The sequence below is a fragment of the Meleagris gallopavo genome, chromosome 8 (genome assembly GCF_000146605.3).
Source record: "Meleagris gallopavo isolate NT-WF06-2002-E0010 breed Aviagen turkey brand Nicholas breeding stock chromosome 8, Turkey_5.1, whole genome shotgun sequence".
Lineage (NCBI taxonomy): Eukaryota > Metazoa > Chordata > Aves > Galliformes > Phasianidae > Meleagris > Meleagris gallopavo.
This window is the reverse complement of record NC_015018.2, coordinates 11,487,050-11,505,284: the sequence shown is the minus strand read 5'-3', so window position 1 is coordinate 11,505,284 and position 18,235 is coordinate 11,487,050. Positions and strand designations below refer to the sequence as shown.

Here is an 18,235-nt window from a genome sequence, read left to right as displayed (position 1 = left end):
AAAAAAAAAGCTTAAACTTATATCAGTAATAAAGACTGAACCACAGTAATAATGGCTTAAGAATGGTACATAAGGAAGGTTTGGTTTTGGCTGGTTTTCCAGAGTTTGGGAAATGCAATATCAAGCAGTCTGCTAGACAGAAAAGGGGCAGAGCCCCAGTTCACTGGATATTTCTGCTTTCTTTTTCACCAACTGCTCTTATTGTGGTATTTTAGGGTTTGGTATTTCCTATTGAAGCAACTGCTTTATCAAACAACAGCCATAGTCTCAAACCCAGCACTTGAGAGTGTTCTCTCCAGGCAGGACTGTGGGGATCCCCCTACTCACGTGCAGCTGGCTGTCTTCGCCTCCCTGATAAACAGTTTGAAGGCATGGCATGCACTGAGTTTTCAGGATTTCCAAAGCAGAGAGGAATGTGTATCTTTTGATGTTTCAGACTACTAAGCACTGTAAACTTCCAGAGATAGAGTGAGTGTTACTAAATTACAGTTCACCAGACTTTTGTTACAAGATTTCTGCAAGTCTTGATAGTAAAAGTTGAAAAGATCTGAGAAAATGTATCCAGCTAATCTCTCAGGCTGAGAAAGTTGGCAGGGCTAAGTTCAAGCATATGAGAAAAAGAATAAGCAAGGAGTAAAAGAATAAATTTTGTAATGTATTTGACTCCTTTAACTTTTGGGGCTTTTTGAAATATAGTCTTCCACTATAAAAATAAATTTCAAGAGGCTTTTGTGGGTTTTTGTTTGGTCGGTCAGTTGGTTTTCAATTGAGTCTTCTAAGCTAAAAACCAGAAAGGCGAAATCTTTGTCTTTGTAAAGATGGCAGCCTATTCCCCATCTCAGCCAGACCTCGGTACTTGTGGAAAGGACAGCTGTGGGCTCCTTGAATTTTGGTTTTGGCCATAAGGCACAAGACAAATGAGATTTGTGCTTAGGGCATGAGAGCTGCTGTAAATGTGCAGCCCAGAGCTGCCTGTTGGGCCAGCAGTGCTGAGCCAGATGTGCTGCTGGGAGCTGCTCTGCCTGAGCACAGGAGGGGCTGCTTTGGGGCAGGGCAATCCAGCACACCAGGCTGCAGGCTGGGGAGAAAGGATTGTGCTCAACCTGATGCTGATTTATTCCACATCCTGCATGAAACCACAAAGGTAAATCTGTGCAAACTCTGGCAGTCACAGCAGTTACCTGCTACTCCCATTGACTTGAATATGTCTTCTCAAGGTACTTTTGTTCTGCAGGATCTGCTTTGCAGATCAGTGTTGCCAAAGGAAGGGCTCTCATTGGATTCATTAATTTGAATCATGCTATACCTTTTATTCAGAGCTAAAAACACAGCACAAAATAAGACTGATATTGTTTCTCCTTACGTATGTCTGTATTCCTATGAGTTTGCACATGTATTTTCCTCTATAGGTATAGTGCAAAATTTGGAAATACAGTACGTAATGGTTCTATATCTCAGAGAGGTATGGGTAAGATGATATCATTTAAGACACTGAAATGCAAAATTAGTTTAGAAAAAATGCAAGTATCCTTGCATGCTACTAAAGATTGAAAGTGCTGCATTTTTTGTGTACGTTCTAATTACAACAGATTTTGCAAATGTAGACAAATTCATGGTGATGAATTGCAGTCAACATTGCTCCCACTTCATGTCATTTCTAAAACAAAGTCCACAATTTCTACCACTAAACATCACAGAAACTATTTAAAGAATAATTAATTCTTACCTACTGAAGAACTAAAAGTTTTCTCCATTTCAGTTTCCAAGCAGATCATTTTGGACAAGATATCAGACAAACTGCAGATAGCTGACTACAGCTGACCTTTTCAATGAGAACTATCCAGCCTCCCAGAGCACCACCATCACTTAGGATAGAAATCTGAAGCAACGTATGTATTTCCACTGGTATGGTATGCTGTTAACTTTTACAGCAACCAAAAAAGAACACTCATCTTTATGGTGTTTGTAACAAGCAGAATTAAGGGAGGATGTAAAATCTCAAAGTTGTTACACAATTTCTTTGTTATGCAGGAAAAACTCCATAAAACACTCCATTTCAAAATCTGCTTCGCATTAGGCAATTACATGAAAAGAAAATAAAAATACCACGATTTATTGATTTGCATTTTGTCCAAATCAGATTACTTTATCTCTTTTCTGTTTCCAAGACTAAGTACAAAAATGCAAAATGGCATCCCTTTTCTCGTAGGATTTGCAAAGCAACTTTCATTTTTGACAGCATTAGAAAAGCTAGGCATCAAAATCTAAGTCATGAAGCGTGTATAATGTTGAAATGAAGAAATCAATTACCATCCAAAGCTGTGGTGGCAAATGATGTCTCTCCATTAAAGGTCTGGTCCCACTGTTGCTAATCCCTTCTTGAGAACAATTTTTCCAAAGTTTTGAATGTAGCTCATGCACACTAAGTCACCCCCTGTAGATCTGTTCTCAAATTTAGAGAAAATAAGGGAAGTGCTTACATTTCTGTGTTCAGAAACCACTAGACCATAAAACATTGCATGTGTTAGATACCTGCAACAAAGAATTGATTTCATATCACCTACTCCTTAAGTAGGATTTGAAAATTAACTTTGGTCTGTGGAAGCAGACAGGTGCATGCACAGCACACACACTGATGAGATCCGACCTAGGTGCTGTATGTGCACGTTGGCTGTGTGTGTTGGAAACAGAACAAGAGCTCAGCGATGGGAGCTGTGGGGCCGGGTGCCTCTGTGAGGGGCTGAGGAGGCTTGGCTCAGCTGGCCCCACAGGACACATGCTGAGAGAGGATACGGTTGCAGTCTATTAATACATCCTGAGATAAACACCAGGGAGGGAGATGAGTTATTTCAGTGGAGGACAATGTTGGCATGAGAACAAATGACTGTGAAGAGGCCACGAGTTACATTTACCCTGGAAGCTGGAAGATTTCGAGTTGTAAGAGGAGTTAAGTTCTGGAGCAGCTTCCCTCAAGAGCAGCAAAATGCTGAATCTATTCCCAACTAAAACTCAACTGGTTTACGCAAGGCACTGCATGATATGGCTGCCTGTAACTGGAGGAGGATGGGTGCAGCAGATGCCTGGCAGGCCTGCAGCCCTTTTCTCAATACTGGCTTGTCAGCCAGCCATGGAGTATGCTCTGTAGGAAGTCATTTCATTTCCCAGTTCACGTAAAAATTGAAGACCTTGCTAGTGAAATCTTAATATATGGAACAGAAATTATGCACCCAGGATATGCAATTTAAGTAAATCAATATTTCTACAGGAATCTTAATTGGTTTTCATTTCCCAGAATTTTTGTGGGTGCATCTTCAACTTTTATTATGTGTTCTTGAATCTCTAGTGCACAAACTGTAAGGATACCTGTGAAATACACAGTACATTTCCGTTTCAACACTGACACATCTGATTGTGACCGTCGGTGTGAGCTGCAGCTTGGACATGCTGATCACTGAGGGACATTTACATCCATTTGTGTGCCTGTGCAGCAGGGCAGCCATCTCCCACAGCTCAACAGTACGTCATTGTGAAGCACACTTAGGAGTTGGAGTTCTAAACCCTTGTTAAACAGCACATGCTGTTACACAATCCTATCTTTATATATTGCTGTAGCACAGTAAACTAAGCACATTAAACAAAGAAGTATACAAACCGAAGTATTTTTGATCTTACAGTAAGGGAAATTTCATGTTTTCCTCAAGAGAATTGCCTTACTGAACGTACATTGAAATAATGTGAAGTAAAAATATTTTCAGGTGCCACACCTAGGTCTGCAAATGTAGTTTAAAACTTCCCAACTGTCATTACAATTAATGAAAGATATACAGCTGAATTCCATGAAAAAAACAATTTAGCCCATGCATAGCAGCAATTGGAATATGCTCAGTTAAAGCTCATTTGACATTACACTTGATTTCACACTGACCTTGCTCAGCTGGCAACTGCTGTTCTGCCTGTGTTTTGGCTTATGTGTGTTTGATATCCCCAACTACCACAAGCTGTAGTTAATTCTATGCAGATTAATTCTGCTGAAAGTTGCACATTAAGGGGGTGGGAGGTTAAAACCACAGTAAAACAGATGACAGTAACGTCCACATCTGTATTTCTAGAATATTGGCAGCACTTGAATTTCCTTGGGACGCTACATAGATACTGTTGGAGTTGTGGAAGTTTAAGCCAGAAACACAAGTACATCCAGCTGAAATTTGAGAGCATGGAGAAGCCTCGCACATTGCGGCTTGAATCCTCAGGAAAAAAAACTGCAGATCAGTAAGAGCTTTTAGTGCACACAGGTTTATATCTCTTTTCTATGGAAATAAGAATTGCCAGTTTTGCCACTACAAAAAGAGTTCTTGGAATCTAAGAGTATCACATCTTGCCAAGTATAGCAAACCACTTTTACGAGACAAGAGACATTTTGCACCAGCTTCACTTGGAGCTTGTGTTACTGCAGCACCAATTCAAAGTTCCCATCCAGTGTAACAATTTCTTCTCCTTTAGCATATGTAACTTGTTATATTTTTTATTAAGTGCCATTGCCAAAATGGCTATACGGTGTGCTGCTTGAAAATTTAATTTACACAGTCTCTGTGATGGAAAATTACATAGTAGCCATCTTTAAAGTTTCCAAATTCTACTTTTTCATGTGCCTAGATGAGTGTCCTTTATAATGCTTAATAGACAAATTAAATAGATTTTTTTTTTTTTCCATCGGCATCGTGATAAAGAAAAGATTAAAAGAACACATGTTTAGCTGGGCACTTTGTCAAGACATTTCTTCAGTGTTACTCTAAAGAACAGTTTCAGTCAAATTTTGTGTCAGTAAATGAAGGAATGTTCAAAGTTTGCACAAAAATTTCTCCAGAATACTGTATATTCCTTACCTGTGGGCAGTCTTTGATGTAGTGTCCCTTGTTAAAGCAGAGGTGGCACAGATAGTTGGGAGGTGGCCGCTTGCTGGGTTTTCTGGCTTCTGAAGAAAGGGACATGTCAGAAAAATGCTCAGTGAGGGAGCTTAACCCATCCACTATGTTGTTAAGAGAGCCATAAGGAGATGCACTCTTATACAGACTGCTGCTCAGAGCCTGCAAAAGAAAAGAAAATTTTACATGAAATGCAACACTGTGTTCCTAGACTGATCTGGGCAGGGGAAGGATAAAATTAACATTAGAAAAATGTGGGATTTTTTCATTAAGAATGTGGCTGTGCATTTGACGGGAGCAATCACTGGTCATCAATAAAGAGGTTTCTTGAGGGCAGTGTGATAGAGATGATCATTCCACTGCTGGGAGCATACTGAGCCATGGTTCTTTTATCCACAGCCTTGCCTCTAAGCAGTGATTGCTTTCTTGTGTTTGATTGTGCCACAGTCATGTTCTTGTTAGAATCTGTTGGCAAAAAGCTGAAAGAACAAAGCAGAGAATGGACCATTTCTGTGAACAGAACTATTTATAAGAACAATACTGAAGTTGGAGAAAGGAAAAGAACATGAGAAAAATGCAAAGTAATTTTTAATTTCCAGTCAAGTTAACATGACAGTCAACATAGAGTCCTGCATTCAACCAATAGCAAGAAACGTTCAGACCTACATCTGTCTTGGATTTTCTAAGGGCTATTTAAACATTTCTTAATGAACGGTAAAGACCTAGTTTTTGTACTTCAGTGTGACTTTCGCTCACTCTATCTGTGGATGACAATCTTTTCCACTCTGAAGTGACAGGACCCATTTCACAGGCTCTTTCTCAGGTCTGATAGACCTCACACTAGTGCCATAACCTTGTAGTTCTACCGGCATCAGAGAATTCCTGCTACTTTATGGGAAAGTAAGGTAAGAAGACATCCAACCCGTGCCTCTACGGAGGCCTTGTTTTTCAGTGCTATTAAATCCAAATATTTCAATGGAGTCTTTACATATGTTATATAGATATATTGAAGACATACAGAATTTGGTTGTGATAACTTGCAAATAAATTTGAAAAGGGATTATATTTATCTCAGAGGTCTCAAAAATTCGGGGTATCTGTACACTGAGTGTGCTTTCTTTGTAACAGTCACTCACTGAAAGAACCTTTCAGAAGCCCTAGGCACCACTCACTGGTCAGACATGGCTTACTGAGTCCCACCAGCCCTCTTACAAAGGCAAAGCTGGTGCATAGAAGCAAGATCAACCCAAGGGGCCACAGAGTGGGAGTCCAGAGCCCCAGACTTTGCCCTGACCTTCCCACTGAACTTCTCTCTGCCCCAGGGAAAGTAATTACAACTTTCCCTGCCCTTTAGGCTGGGACATGTATAGCAGGTTTTCTGTTTACAAAACCGTGAGTGATCCCATGGAGGACTTAAACTATCAGAGTGCTGATGTTGTTCTGTGCTGGTTCAAAACATTCTGTCTGCCGAGAGGAGACTCAGCCACTTTGTTTTGGGGGGTTAAACCTGTATATTTCAAAAGGAAAAGCTATTGGAAGAACTAATGAAAAGATTTTAGCTGCTTTAGTCATCAAGTAAGCAAAGATACCTCCAAATACCTCCAACAGTCACTGGAATTTTTTTCTAAGATTTATTGGACACTAGTGGAATGGGAAATTCTTGGCATCAAACTGCTAAAAGGAAGAGGAAGTACTATGGATGCCAAAATACTATTAATTAGTGTCTTCAAAAAGTTCTTGTCTCCCTAGGAGCCACTTTCTATAACATATGCTTGGAAAATACAGAATCTCTCTTTTTAAGAGTCTCTCTTGCCAAGAGATTCTTAAGCTACTTCACATGCATTAAACCCATTACTACCTTTGCAAATCCCCTATTACCTGATTTTTACAGAAATGTGTGTATACCCGCAGAATATGTAAAATACCAGATTCTTTTTCCCTTATCAGAAATGTGTAACAGAATGTACAACTTCTGACTATAAGTAGGCTGTTGGTTCTGACCCCAGGGCTAACCCAGTGCCAAAACATGCCTAACTGCTGCCTAAATTGGGTTTTGAATTGGACATATGACTCACAAAGGTGACTATTTTCCTTTCTACATATTTTTCACACTGAGCTATTACAACCACTGTAAGAGAGATGTTCAGCACTGTGACAGTGTGTTAGTTAATTCTATCCAACAACTAATGCTTCTTGTTATCTTTCAGGTCAATGGGGGAACGGACAGGTTGTAAGGACCATAGTTCTGTCTCCTCTATCAGCAAACCTTCTTTGCAAATCATGGTACCCACAAGCCTTGTGAAAGGCCAGGACTCTCTCAGACCAATGGCTTTACTGATACAAAATCATAATCTTAGCAGACAGCCATGGCTTTATGGCCTACGTGTAATAGCTGGCTGGGAAAGTGACCACGTGGCTCTGCTGGCAGGGCACTGGTGTAATATTTGCTAAAGGTGGACATGCCAAAATTTCACCATGAAACTCTTCTGTAGTCACCTTGAAGCCCAGTGTTAAGACAAGGAAAGCCACAAATATAACCAGCAGACAACAACAGAAGAGAAGATGGATACTGTCAACATCACTGAGGCTTCAAAGAATAATTTTTTTTGTTAAGGAAAATTCCTAGAAAATCCCAAAGTGCTCTGTCCCTTCTGGTACAGAGTCAGGCAAATTAATTCAACAATTCCTGCCAATCTGACCTGGAAAATGGTCTGACATCAGTTTAAATCTGAGTCAATATGAAAAACACATCAATCTGGCACTTGAAAGATACCATAAAGAGCATCAGTGCAAACAGTGCTACATTTCCCTCACTGTGGAAATCTCCAGTTCTTCAAGAGAAAAAGCCATGCCAAAAAGACCAGTTATATAATAAGGGTGGTGGTGATAAAATTCACCGTAGGCCCTGGAATGAAACAGCAAAAGCCCAGGAACATGTAATAAAGATGATGGAACCAAATGGTCCTGTAGTCAATTTTGTCTTTGCCTTTGACAAGGGATGAATGAATGTTGCTAAGGTACATAAACCAGCATTTTTTTGTCTGGGACATTTAATGTAGCAAATCAGCAATTCAATCCTTGCTGAGTTTTTGCTCTGTTGCAAAATAGAGTTTCAAGAAGGATGAACAAAAGCTTTGACTTAGCTTCACACTCAAAATGTCCAGGGGAAGATCAGGATGACAAGCAGAATGTCACCCTGACAATATGAAGAAAAACGGAAAGCAAATGATATCCTGCGCTATATCAGAAGAGGGGTGGCCAGCAGGGACAGGGAGGTGATTGTCCCCCTCTACTCTACTCTTGTGAGGCCCCATCAGGAGTACTGTGTCCAGGTCTGGAGCTCCCATTACAAGAAAGACAGAGAGCTGTTGGAGAGGGTCCAGAGGAGAGCCACAGAGATAATCAAGGGACTGGAGCACCTCCCCTGTGAAGACAGGCTGAGGGAGCTGGGCTTGTTCAGCCTGGAGAAAAGAAGGCTGCAGGGTGACCTCACTGCAGCCTTTCAGTACCTAAAGGGAGCCTACAAACAGGAGGGGAGTCAACTCTTTGAAAGGGTAGATAATAGCAGGCAAGGGGAAATGGTTTTAAGTTGAGGGAGGGAAGTTTTAGGGGGAAGTTCTTTACAGAGAGAGTGGTGAGGTGCTAGAACAGGCTGTCCAGAGAAGTTCCACCATCCCTAGAGGTGTTCAAGGCCAGGTTGGATGTGGCCCTGGGCAACCTGGTCTAGCAATAAATGGGGAGGTTGGTGGCCCTGCATGTGGCAGGGAAGTTAGAGATTCATGATCTTTGAGGTCCTTCCACCCGGGCCATTCTGTGATTCTGTGAAGCACTCAAACCACAAACAATAATTCCCACCGGGAGTCTCATTTTGAGCTACAATAGGGTTTGAGCTTGGCAGTGAAAGGGTTAGTGCTCTTAAGGATCCCAAAGACCATACTGCATGTTCTAATTACAAGGCTCATCAGGTCAGCTGCAATGAATTCAGAATTTCCTTATCTTGATATGCTGGGAGAGCAGAGAAATTATGTAAAACTTGCTTAGTGGGGAGTTCTGGCTGATAATGTAAGTTTGATTGGTTTTGTTGTTTGTTTGTTTGTTCTTTTTCTTACTGTGACTCTTGTTGACTTAGCTGAATGGGAACCAAACTGAAAATCTGGTGGTCTGTTTTTGAAAGATAACCTTTCTGCTTGGTAGGTCTTCAAGTTCTGTTGGTGGTGCTGTGAAGTAAGGCTTCCTTTGTTATTTCTTTGCTAAGTGTTTCCAGTTGAAGAATATGCAATCAGTAAGATTGTGGTGTGGTCCTGACTGATAGAGGCAGCTATTGTCTTGTATGGTTTCTTTGCTCTCGTTGCCAGTTGGGTAACATATGTGAATTCCACTATCCAGCTCATGTCTAAGAAATTCCTGATTCTGTGAAGGATCTGGCAAATGTTCTTGATTCCCTCACCTAGTCCCCTCCTTTCAGAGACAGCTTTGGGGATTAATGTGCCAAGGGGCAAGTAATGAGACACTGGAACAGAATTTCTCTCTTCAACTTCTTTTTTAGTGATGTCATATTAGAAGTAAAATCGTACTCTTGGGAATGTAATGTTGCGTGGCACACTGTAACAAATGGATGATAATCTTTCTTTTCTTTTCCAAGTTTTCCCTGGTACATCTATTGCTTTACTTGTAAAAGTATTTTTTAATTGAGGTTGGAGAACAAAGAAAGTATAGTAGCATCTCAATTAGGATAATATTTAATTTTGTTGAGAGGCAACCTGGACAGAATTAGAGGGATTACCTATTTTTCAGAACCCTAATTTACAGTTAATATTAATAAGTGATAACAACCTGTTTATGTGGGAATAGCACCTTGTTATTAGGATTTACAGAAGTTGAGAAGCAAAGTTTTAGATGTGGAACTGAGTATATAGAGGCATGTCTGGGAAACTGAGTTTCTGCCTCAAGTTCAGTCTGTGGCGGCTGGGCCCTGAAAGCAGTGGCCAAGCATATCTAGTCATTAATTACCTGCAGTTGAAATGACCTGTGCTGGTGCAAGTGTTCAAAAGGTTGTATTTGGCAGTACGTTTATTTGGTCCCCTTGGAGTTATTTGGATTTGTTTTTGTTTCAGAATTACACTTCAAAGGTATGATTTGTGATAGCGGTTCTCTCCACATTTTTATTAATTGCATATAATGATGGGAGAGCCTGTAAGACTCTAATATTCCTATAATGACATTAGTTCTTCAGCATGAAATGGTCTGTAATTGAAAAGCAATGATCAGGAATTTTTGATGACTTATTTTCACTTTGGTATTTTGCCAGCATACTAAAGAAAATTGAAAATAAAGCAGCCTTAACTTCCAGAGTCAGGTTTAAGTCAGTAAGCCCCATGGCTACTTGACGTTGGTTGGAAAAAGAAGTTGGGTTGCCCTGTCATCAGTATGAAAAAGTAAGGATTTTCATACTGTAAACTATAAACATTCTCTAGTCTGTGAAGTGTCTGTGATGGTAACCAGATGAGCTATGCTAATTATTAGCCCTGCACTGAAATGTCAAAAGGTGCTAAAGCTGTTTATCAGCTTGGATTTTCATGAAGATAAGAACTGAGTGCATCTCTGTATTGTGTCATGCATGAAACAGTAGGACAGACAAGTCATTGCCCTCACTAGGTTGCTATTTTTATGTGAAAGGGGGAAGATTGAAGCTATCAAAACAGTAATTCAGTGGCTTGTATGTGCTAATAAACAAAACTTCATCTGCCCTTCATCTGTTTTCCCTGATAGTCATGGAAGGCTCGTTCCTGATGTGAGACTTATCTGTGAAGGTAGGACAGAGGTACCTGAAAACAGGCACATCTGGAGAACAGCACCTGAAGTGTGTGACCTTTTTGTGCTCCAGTTCTTTTGATTTTTATTTTTGTACTACTACAGAAAGCGTTGAATGCAAAATCCACGTTTATAGCCAATCCAAAAGCCTTCTGAAAACAGGATTAAATGAAAAAGCTGTCGTAAACTTAGTTGTGCCAGAATTAGCCGGAGAAATTAATTAAGAAAATTAATTACCAAGGCTGAACTGTATAACCTTAGAAACTGCTTCCGAATGGCTTATACCTGCTGTAGTTCTTCTACCAATTGTAGACGCTTTTACAGAGAATAGTTTATGTGGTGCCCTAGTGAAATTTTATCATTGGGCAAGAGCAAGAAAAGCTCATCTCTCACTGAAGAAAACATTTGTCTAGAGGAAGGGAAAAGACCACAGCTTCTGTGGTCTTTAGGCTGACTTTAAGAAAATGTGAATTACTCAGGTTCCTCACTTAACATAGGTAAGCACGGATTAACCGAGGATATCTTAATTCATCCTTCTTCCATAGGGGGATTTAGATAAACACTTTCTTGTATTAGACTGCTAACACTAATGCCTGCTTGTGAATATTCTCAAATAGAGAGCACTAGGATTCTCTTTTCACGGAAATGTTATCTTAGAGAGAGAGCAGTGAATGTGGCGTGACTTGATAGCAGTGAAGCAAGGTGGTAGGGCAACAAATCTTGAATCTAGAGCCTTGATCTATCTAATCTAGTTCTTTTAGAGCTGTCGGCATGGTTGGCTGTGGCTTCTCAGATTGTAACTGATACCATCTCTGAAATTGCAAAACAGCATATGGGTGCAACATGCTTCTCTGAATAGCTTATTACCTTTGGTTCATGGAGGGGTTGAAGAACAACATGTGGCACCATCTCACCTTATTTAAAATCTGCTGATCTCTAGAGCCTTGAGCTAAGGCTTACAAAGTCTGCCCATTCAAGACATCCACAGATCCATAGCTCTTAAAAAGTACAGCTGCCTGTCTGCTGGGGGGCGTGGAGGTAATAAAACTGACAGTTACACTGCTCAATCATTGACTTCAGGTAGGGCTCTTGGCTCTCTGTTAGGAGTATGATCCTTCCTGCTTCAGCTCAGGCAAAGGCTTAGAATAGATGTCAGTAGGAGCACTTTCACATGGACCTCACAAACAGGCTTAATGGAAAGGTGGGAAAGGAGAGGCTTGATTTCTTCTGGACAGAGGTGCCCAGACTTGGAGGAACACTCTAAATCTCATACCAAGCTCTGCAGGAATCCTTTTCATCAGCTGAAAGTGAAACAACTGCCCGCTTATGTTAAAGAGAAGCTCTAACACACAAGCAGTATATTAGAGACAAGGGAGACCATTCACACTGCAAATTGCTTTAACACATTTCCCCAGGAGTTCTCACTTCCCAGCCTGTCCCTGGGCTGCCTGCAGCTGGGTCCCCAGGTTGCGGAGCACTAAATTCTGACCTCCCCAGAACCAGTGGCTCTGGGAGCAGGGAACACCCCACCAGGCACCCTGATCCCAGCCCCACCTCACGTTGTTGAAAAACAAGCACGTTTTGGGGGTGTTAGCATGGAGTTCTTGGGCTCTGTGGAGGTTATAAAGCATAAAGTGAGGGGAGAAGCGGATGGACGGATTTTGACCCCTGCACTTTAATACCCACAGCCACATTCTGTTAACATCTCTGTTTCCTGCAGGAAATCTTGTCTCAATCTGACCTACAGTTTGAAAAACAAGAGTCAGGTTTCCTTTCATTTGATGGGTCTTTTGACACTCCAAACATAAGAAAAATAACACCCGGAAATAGATATGTGCCTGTTTAAGACACACTTAAAAAAGCGTTTACCTCCTGCAAAGCTCTTATGTGATGAAAGGTTTTGTGAAGAAATGTTCAATTTGGGTTACATAGAATGTTAAGCCTGAGACTCTTTTGTTTATATCATTTACATTCAGTAATGCCTTCTTGGCACAGAAACCTCTGCAATGGCTGCCAAAGTTAAAAAGAGGCAAAGCTAAGGTCTCTGTCAGAGGTAGAAACAATACATCATCTGCCCAGAATGGGCCCCTCACAATGTGCTTGGGGCCTCAGTTCCTGCACTCATGAGGAGACAGAAACTTTTATTAAATTGAGTATAGTGAAGTAAATAAATCGTTTCCATCTATCAAGTGACAGGCTGGAATTTCATCTCATGACTCCAGCTTTTGGATAGTTTTATCTTCATCTACAGCAACACTCTGAATCAGTTGTGATACAGCATAACTTCAAGTGCGACCTGAGCAAGTCCACTTAAAACTTCACAGTCTACTTCAGATAAATTATAACAATTGAGTAACCTGGTTTCAAAGTGGACTGAAGGATATTTTTTTTTCCAGGTTGGGTCTGCTAGTGGAATGAATGTATTGTTCTATTTAATTCAATTGCAATTGGAGAAAGATGGCTGTAAGAACACCTCCATATTTCAGGGACTACTGATGCTCGAACACTGTTCTCCTCCAAGTCCTTACAAATCCCCTTTTTTCAAGATATAATTCTTGTACAATAGGTTATTTGCTCCCCATTCAACCACAGGTATCCTCAGCCCTTATGAATACATGCATGTAGGTGTCTGGCAGGCTGACTTTGTGCAAAGAAATGCAGGCTCTTCCTCCCAAACTTTTCCTACTCCCCTGCTACAACCTCAAACAAGTTTAGAAATCTGGGGCTCCAAGGTTGGCAAGAGAAGCCTATGGGAGCAAGATGATCCCTCAAAAATGTTTGCTTGGTTGGCTGTTAGGTGGATGAGATGTAAATATAGATGGCCAGATTCCTGAGATCTTTCTAGAGCATTGCACTTACGTTCATTCAAAAGAGACACTGAATCCTGCCTTGTGTCTGGAGTAGGTGTGGGTGGTCTTATATAATAGGAACATAAACATCTGCTTTAGATATGAGAGCAAGAGCCGTAGACCACATAGAATTTCTGTGGACCGTGTGGGTATTTGCTTATCATCAAACTAAATCTTGAGAGATAGAAAGTATATTTCTTAAGATGCAGGTTTGGGAATACCATGCAGCAGTTCTCAGTGGTACAAAAGTATCAAGAAAGAGGCCTACAGGATGGTCCTTAAGCACCTCCCACTTTAAGTGCTGGACTTGCATGCTCACAACAAAACCCATGACAGAAAGTAATGGGCTAGGTTTGTGATATGTTAAAACTTGGTAACTTAAAATCTACCAAAACTCAAAACAACTGTGCTGGCCTGGCTAGTCAGCAAGGGGCATAGATAAAAGCCAGTCCTCTTAACTTTTCTGAAGTGAATCTTTCAGTAATTTTAGGTTCTGGTTTTTGTAGATCACAGATTGTTTGCAACATTTCCTGCAGGTCATTTTTTATTCCCAGGAAAAAAACTTATCCGTGTTGTGACACTTATGAAATACTGTCTGTCTGAGTTATGACAGAATTGTTGAGAGATTTGAATAGCTTTGTAAAACTTAATCAGTTCCTTTGCTCCATTATAACTTCTCTGGAGCACAGACAGAAACCAAAGTAAACCACAATGAAGCGAAGACTGAGATTCTTTCCATTAAATTTAATCATTTCATCATGGCTTTCTAAAAGAGGAAAAAGGGCAGTGCAAGAGAGCAGCAAAATGGGCACTGGGCAGCTGGCAACTTCCCTGGGAAAAGGAAACTGAGGAGAGGTGCAAACACCAGCAGTTACATTTCACCAAACAACTTGAAAGCTTTCAGTTGATACCCGCTATTGCTTTTTAGGAGCATTTATTGCTATATATAGAGAGAGTTTTGTTTAAGGAAAAAAAAAAAATCTGCTTTGTTTTCTATGTAAATAGATCTTATCAATTATGAATGATCAGCTTTGCAATATCTGTGCCTGGATTTTTGTGCGTTTGTATCGAGTAAGAATTTAAGTGGCCCACTTAGACTTGGAATTAGAAAACTTCTCTTTGCCTTAATCCTCACCCAGTGACTGTCAATTATATGAATTCTTCTGAACTTTTTAACTTGAAAACCAGCACCATGTGCTATCCTGCAATTCCATAGAATTCCATAAACAAAATATTGGTAGTCAAGTATCTTGGCTTTTGAATAAAATCGTAGTTTTATACACTTTTTCTATTCACTCAATAAATTGCAACATTGGTTGAAGTCAGATTTGACTGTCTGATGGTTTGTATGGTTCAATGGAGGAAGGTTTTCCTTTTCTGAGTAACTGAGTCTATGTCTACAGAGTAAAAGAGGAAGGGATGAGAAACATTACCCTACAGAGTTAATCACCCCTTTGTTTTGGTGCTTTGGCATGGAAGACACTGTAAAATAACTGAAAACTTCATTGACAAAATAGAATTTTAGTAAGAATTTTGTATGCTTTTGCCTCTGATTGTTTGGGTGGGTTTCTTCTTGGGTTTTTGTTTTTGTTTTTTCCCCTCTATGTACTTCCTGGTAAGTTTTTCAAGACATGGATGTATTTTTGAGACAAGAAGTGATTGCCTATGCTGTTTTCAGTTAAGAGTTTGCACATATACAATGTCCCAGGGGATTTCTAGGGTTTGGCTATGATTTTCTACTAACTGAGAAGAATTCATATAATTGCCTTATTTTCAATAGCTGGCTTAAAAAAAAAAAAAAAATTGTTAGTAAACAAGAAGGCCCATATCTCTTCTCTGTGTGACCTGATATATGTTTAGCAATTAATATTTTAGCTCTTGCCAGCTTTTCAAACAGAGTTCAGCCTTTGATATAGTGCTGCGTGGCTAAGTAGTTCTGGTTTCAAGAAGCAAAAGCCCAACTGTAAGTCACATCTGAACTAGTTAACACTTAAAGGCAGAGCAGATGTGCTACAGAGCTTCAGCTGCATTGATTTCAGATGTGGGGATGGAAAGGGATAATAAAAGAGGCTCTGGCTGCTGGACTGACTACAGCACATCACTAGCAGGTTGCTTCTGTGAGGCTTCTGCTGTCCTTGCATTGTTTTTCCTCAGGTTTCCTTACCTGAGCAACTTTGCTTCAATTACTTGCAGTTTAATATAAAGAAAAACAACAACAATTCTAAATCTTATAAAAAGTTAAAAGCCACAACTAGAACATAAAAATGGAAGAGGCTGATGGGCACAATTGCTTGGCTTTCTCATCATCTCTTAGACAGAATGTAGATTTTAATTTCAGATTCCACTTAATATAAAACCTTAATGGATCTTGATAATATATTTTGTGCTGGTTTTAGTTCTCCTCCCTGTCCTGAGTAAAAGAGTGTTTTCCAAAGACAGAAGCAGCAAAGCAGGATGCTGTGGTTGTAGTAGGAACAGGAGGAGAAAAACCACACGATTCTGGACTTCAAATCCCTCTTGGTACTCACCTGAACTTTGAATTTTACAGCAACACCAAACTGGAGTTAAAAATACAGTAGTTGCATTCTGGGCTCAAAGCCTCACATCTAACTAAAGGTGTGAAATGTGCACTTTCTGTGCTGAGGCAGTGCTTTCTAAATGGTTTTGGAGCCAGCTGCAGAGGACAGAGACTGATGTACTAAAGATTCCAAAAGTCTGCTGGCTCAGAAGTCCAGCTCTTGCTGCAATCCCTTGCAAGAATTCATGCAAAGAAGAAATGCCTAAAACAGCCCAAGTTGGGGGGCATGTATATAGAAGTATAAAACAGTTTTAAAAGCTTGAATCATATGCGTACACTGACAGCAAAGGTTTGCAGGGGGCTTTTCAACTTTAAACGTTACTGGTTTGGATTTTTGCTTTAACCTAAAATTGTTCTCACTAGCAGGAGCAGCCAGGCATGTTAGGAGTGATGGATTGAAAAACAACAATTATTTTGGCTTGATTGCTTCAGTTATCTGAGAGCATTGTGCCGGTTTTTCTTTCTTCTTTGCAGTCAGATGACTAGGAAGGAGAAGGAAACGCATATTGGTTTTGTCTTTTATTTTCTTTCCTTTTAAATACTTCTTGCAAAACTACAGAAAAGTCTTTGCAACTGAGGAGGAAACAGCAGGGACAACACATCTGAACTGCGAATTAACTTCTTGAAAGTCTGAACAGAGCTCACTGTGACTTTGTGTAGATGTAGGATATCTGTGAGATTCAGCCAGCCTGAGTTAGAGAGCAGAAGTGCCCCCAACACAAGAACTGCTGAGCTATTGCATTCCCAATAAAATTGGTAGAAGGATAAGTCCACTGAGGTGTTAGCATTTGCACAGAACGATAAAACCACAGAGTATCCTGAGTTGGAATGAATCCATAAAGATCAGGTCCAAATCTTATGGTTTCACTGGAGGGGATAAAAAATACTGAGAAAAATAAAGATAAGGAGACCAATGAAATCATAATCACTATTATTACAGGGTTTTTTTCAAGAGGACTTTACAACAGGCAGTCGTGGTGGGGTGTTTAATTATTCTGTAATACAGTCTATTTTTTTTCTTTCAAATATGTGAAATTCACTGTACTTGAATTGCTTATGTCAGGCTGCTAACATTTTTAGGATAATGCATTGAAGATTCTAGATCTTATTTGCAGATCTAGCTTTTTGTATGGATGCTTTAAGTATTTCAATAATTCTTTCTCTGTTTACATTTAAAAATAAAGAGCCAAATGTCTAAGCTTGAGTAATAGTACCATCTATGACTTTAGATGAGAGGGCTGATTGAGGCCAGCAGTCAGCCTGCCTTGTTGCTTTTCTCCAGGTAGGAGAACCTTACTGCAGGAACGGTCCTGTGCGGTGTATTTGATGCTTTGTGGCGCTGCCCACCATCTGACTGTGCTAAGGTCTGATCCTACTTTCACTGGAAGAATAATAAATATGGGAACCAAACTGCTTTTAAGGAATTTATTTTTAACATGCCTTCATGACCTGTACTGCTCCACACTTAAGAAGGCTTAAATAAGAGGAGATAGCTGTTGTTGTTTAGTCTGCAGCAGAGAAACAAGAAATCTTGGCTGAGCACACTAAGCACTGTGTGTGACCACAGATATGCTCTGTGGTATGGTGACGAAGGATAGACCAGAAAACAGGGGCAATCAGAAGTGTTGCAGAGCTTTCAGTGATTTCTGCTAATCCTTATCTCTGCTGTATTTGCTATAGGATCTCTCCAGCTACAAGCAGCTTCTCACAAGGTGTTTTGGCTCTAGTTTTTATTTGTGCCTGCTCTCAGAGATCTGACAGTTCATTTAATGAGATAGAAGTCTGATATTGTATGGTGATCTCCCATCCTCTCGGTAGCAGGTGACTACAGAGAATTTTTTCTAATCTTACAATTACCCTTCAAATTAACCTAGGCTAAAGAACAAATTTTACTTTGTAAAGTATCAAGGTAGTGTGGTATGCCCAGAGGTCTATGGAAGACAGGAAACAGGATTGCCTGATATAAACTGTGTTTTCAGTAGAAATGCAGAAATGCTAGCTTCTTTCTATAAATGTTCCTGTGTTTTTTGGTTTGTTTTTTGTGCTTGTGTGTGTGTGTGTGTGTGTGTGTGTGT

At 40.2% G+C, this 18,235-nt stretch overlaps 1 protein-coding gene across 3 annotated transcripts in view; it reads right to left on the bottom strand.

The window, feature by feature from the left end:
• The window catches only part of ZCCHC24 (zinc finger CCHC-type containing 24), a 103,637-nt gene that overhangs the window by 81,343 nt on the left and 4,059 nt on the right, over positions 1 to 18,235 (bottom strand). For all 3 annotated transcript variants that reach the window (XM_010714330.3, XM_010714331.2, XM_010714332.2), the window contains exon 2: positions 4,884 to 5,084. In XM_010714330.3, coding sequence (XP_010712632.1) covers positions 4,884 to 5,084 — 201 coding nt within the window. The remainder of the gene's footprint in view (positions 1 to 4,883; positions 5,085 to 18,235) is intronic.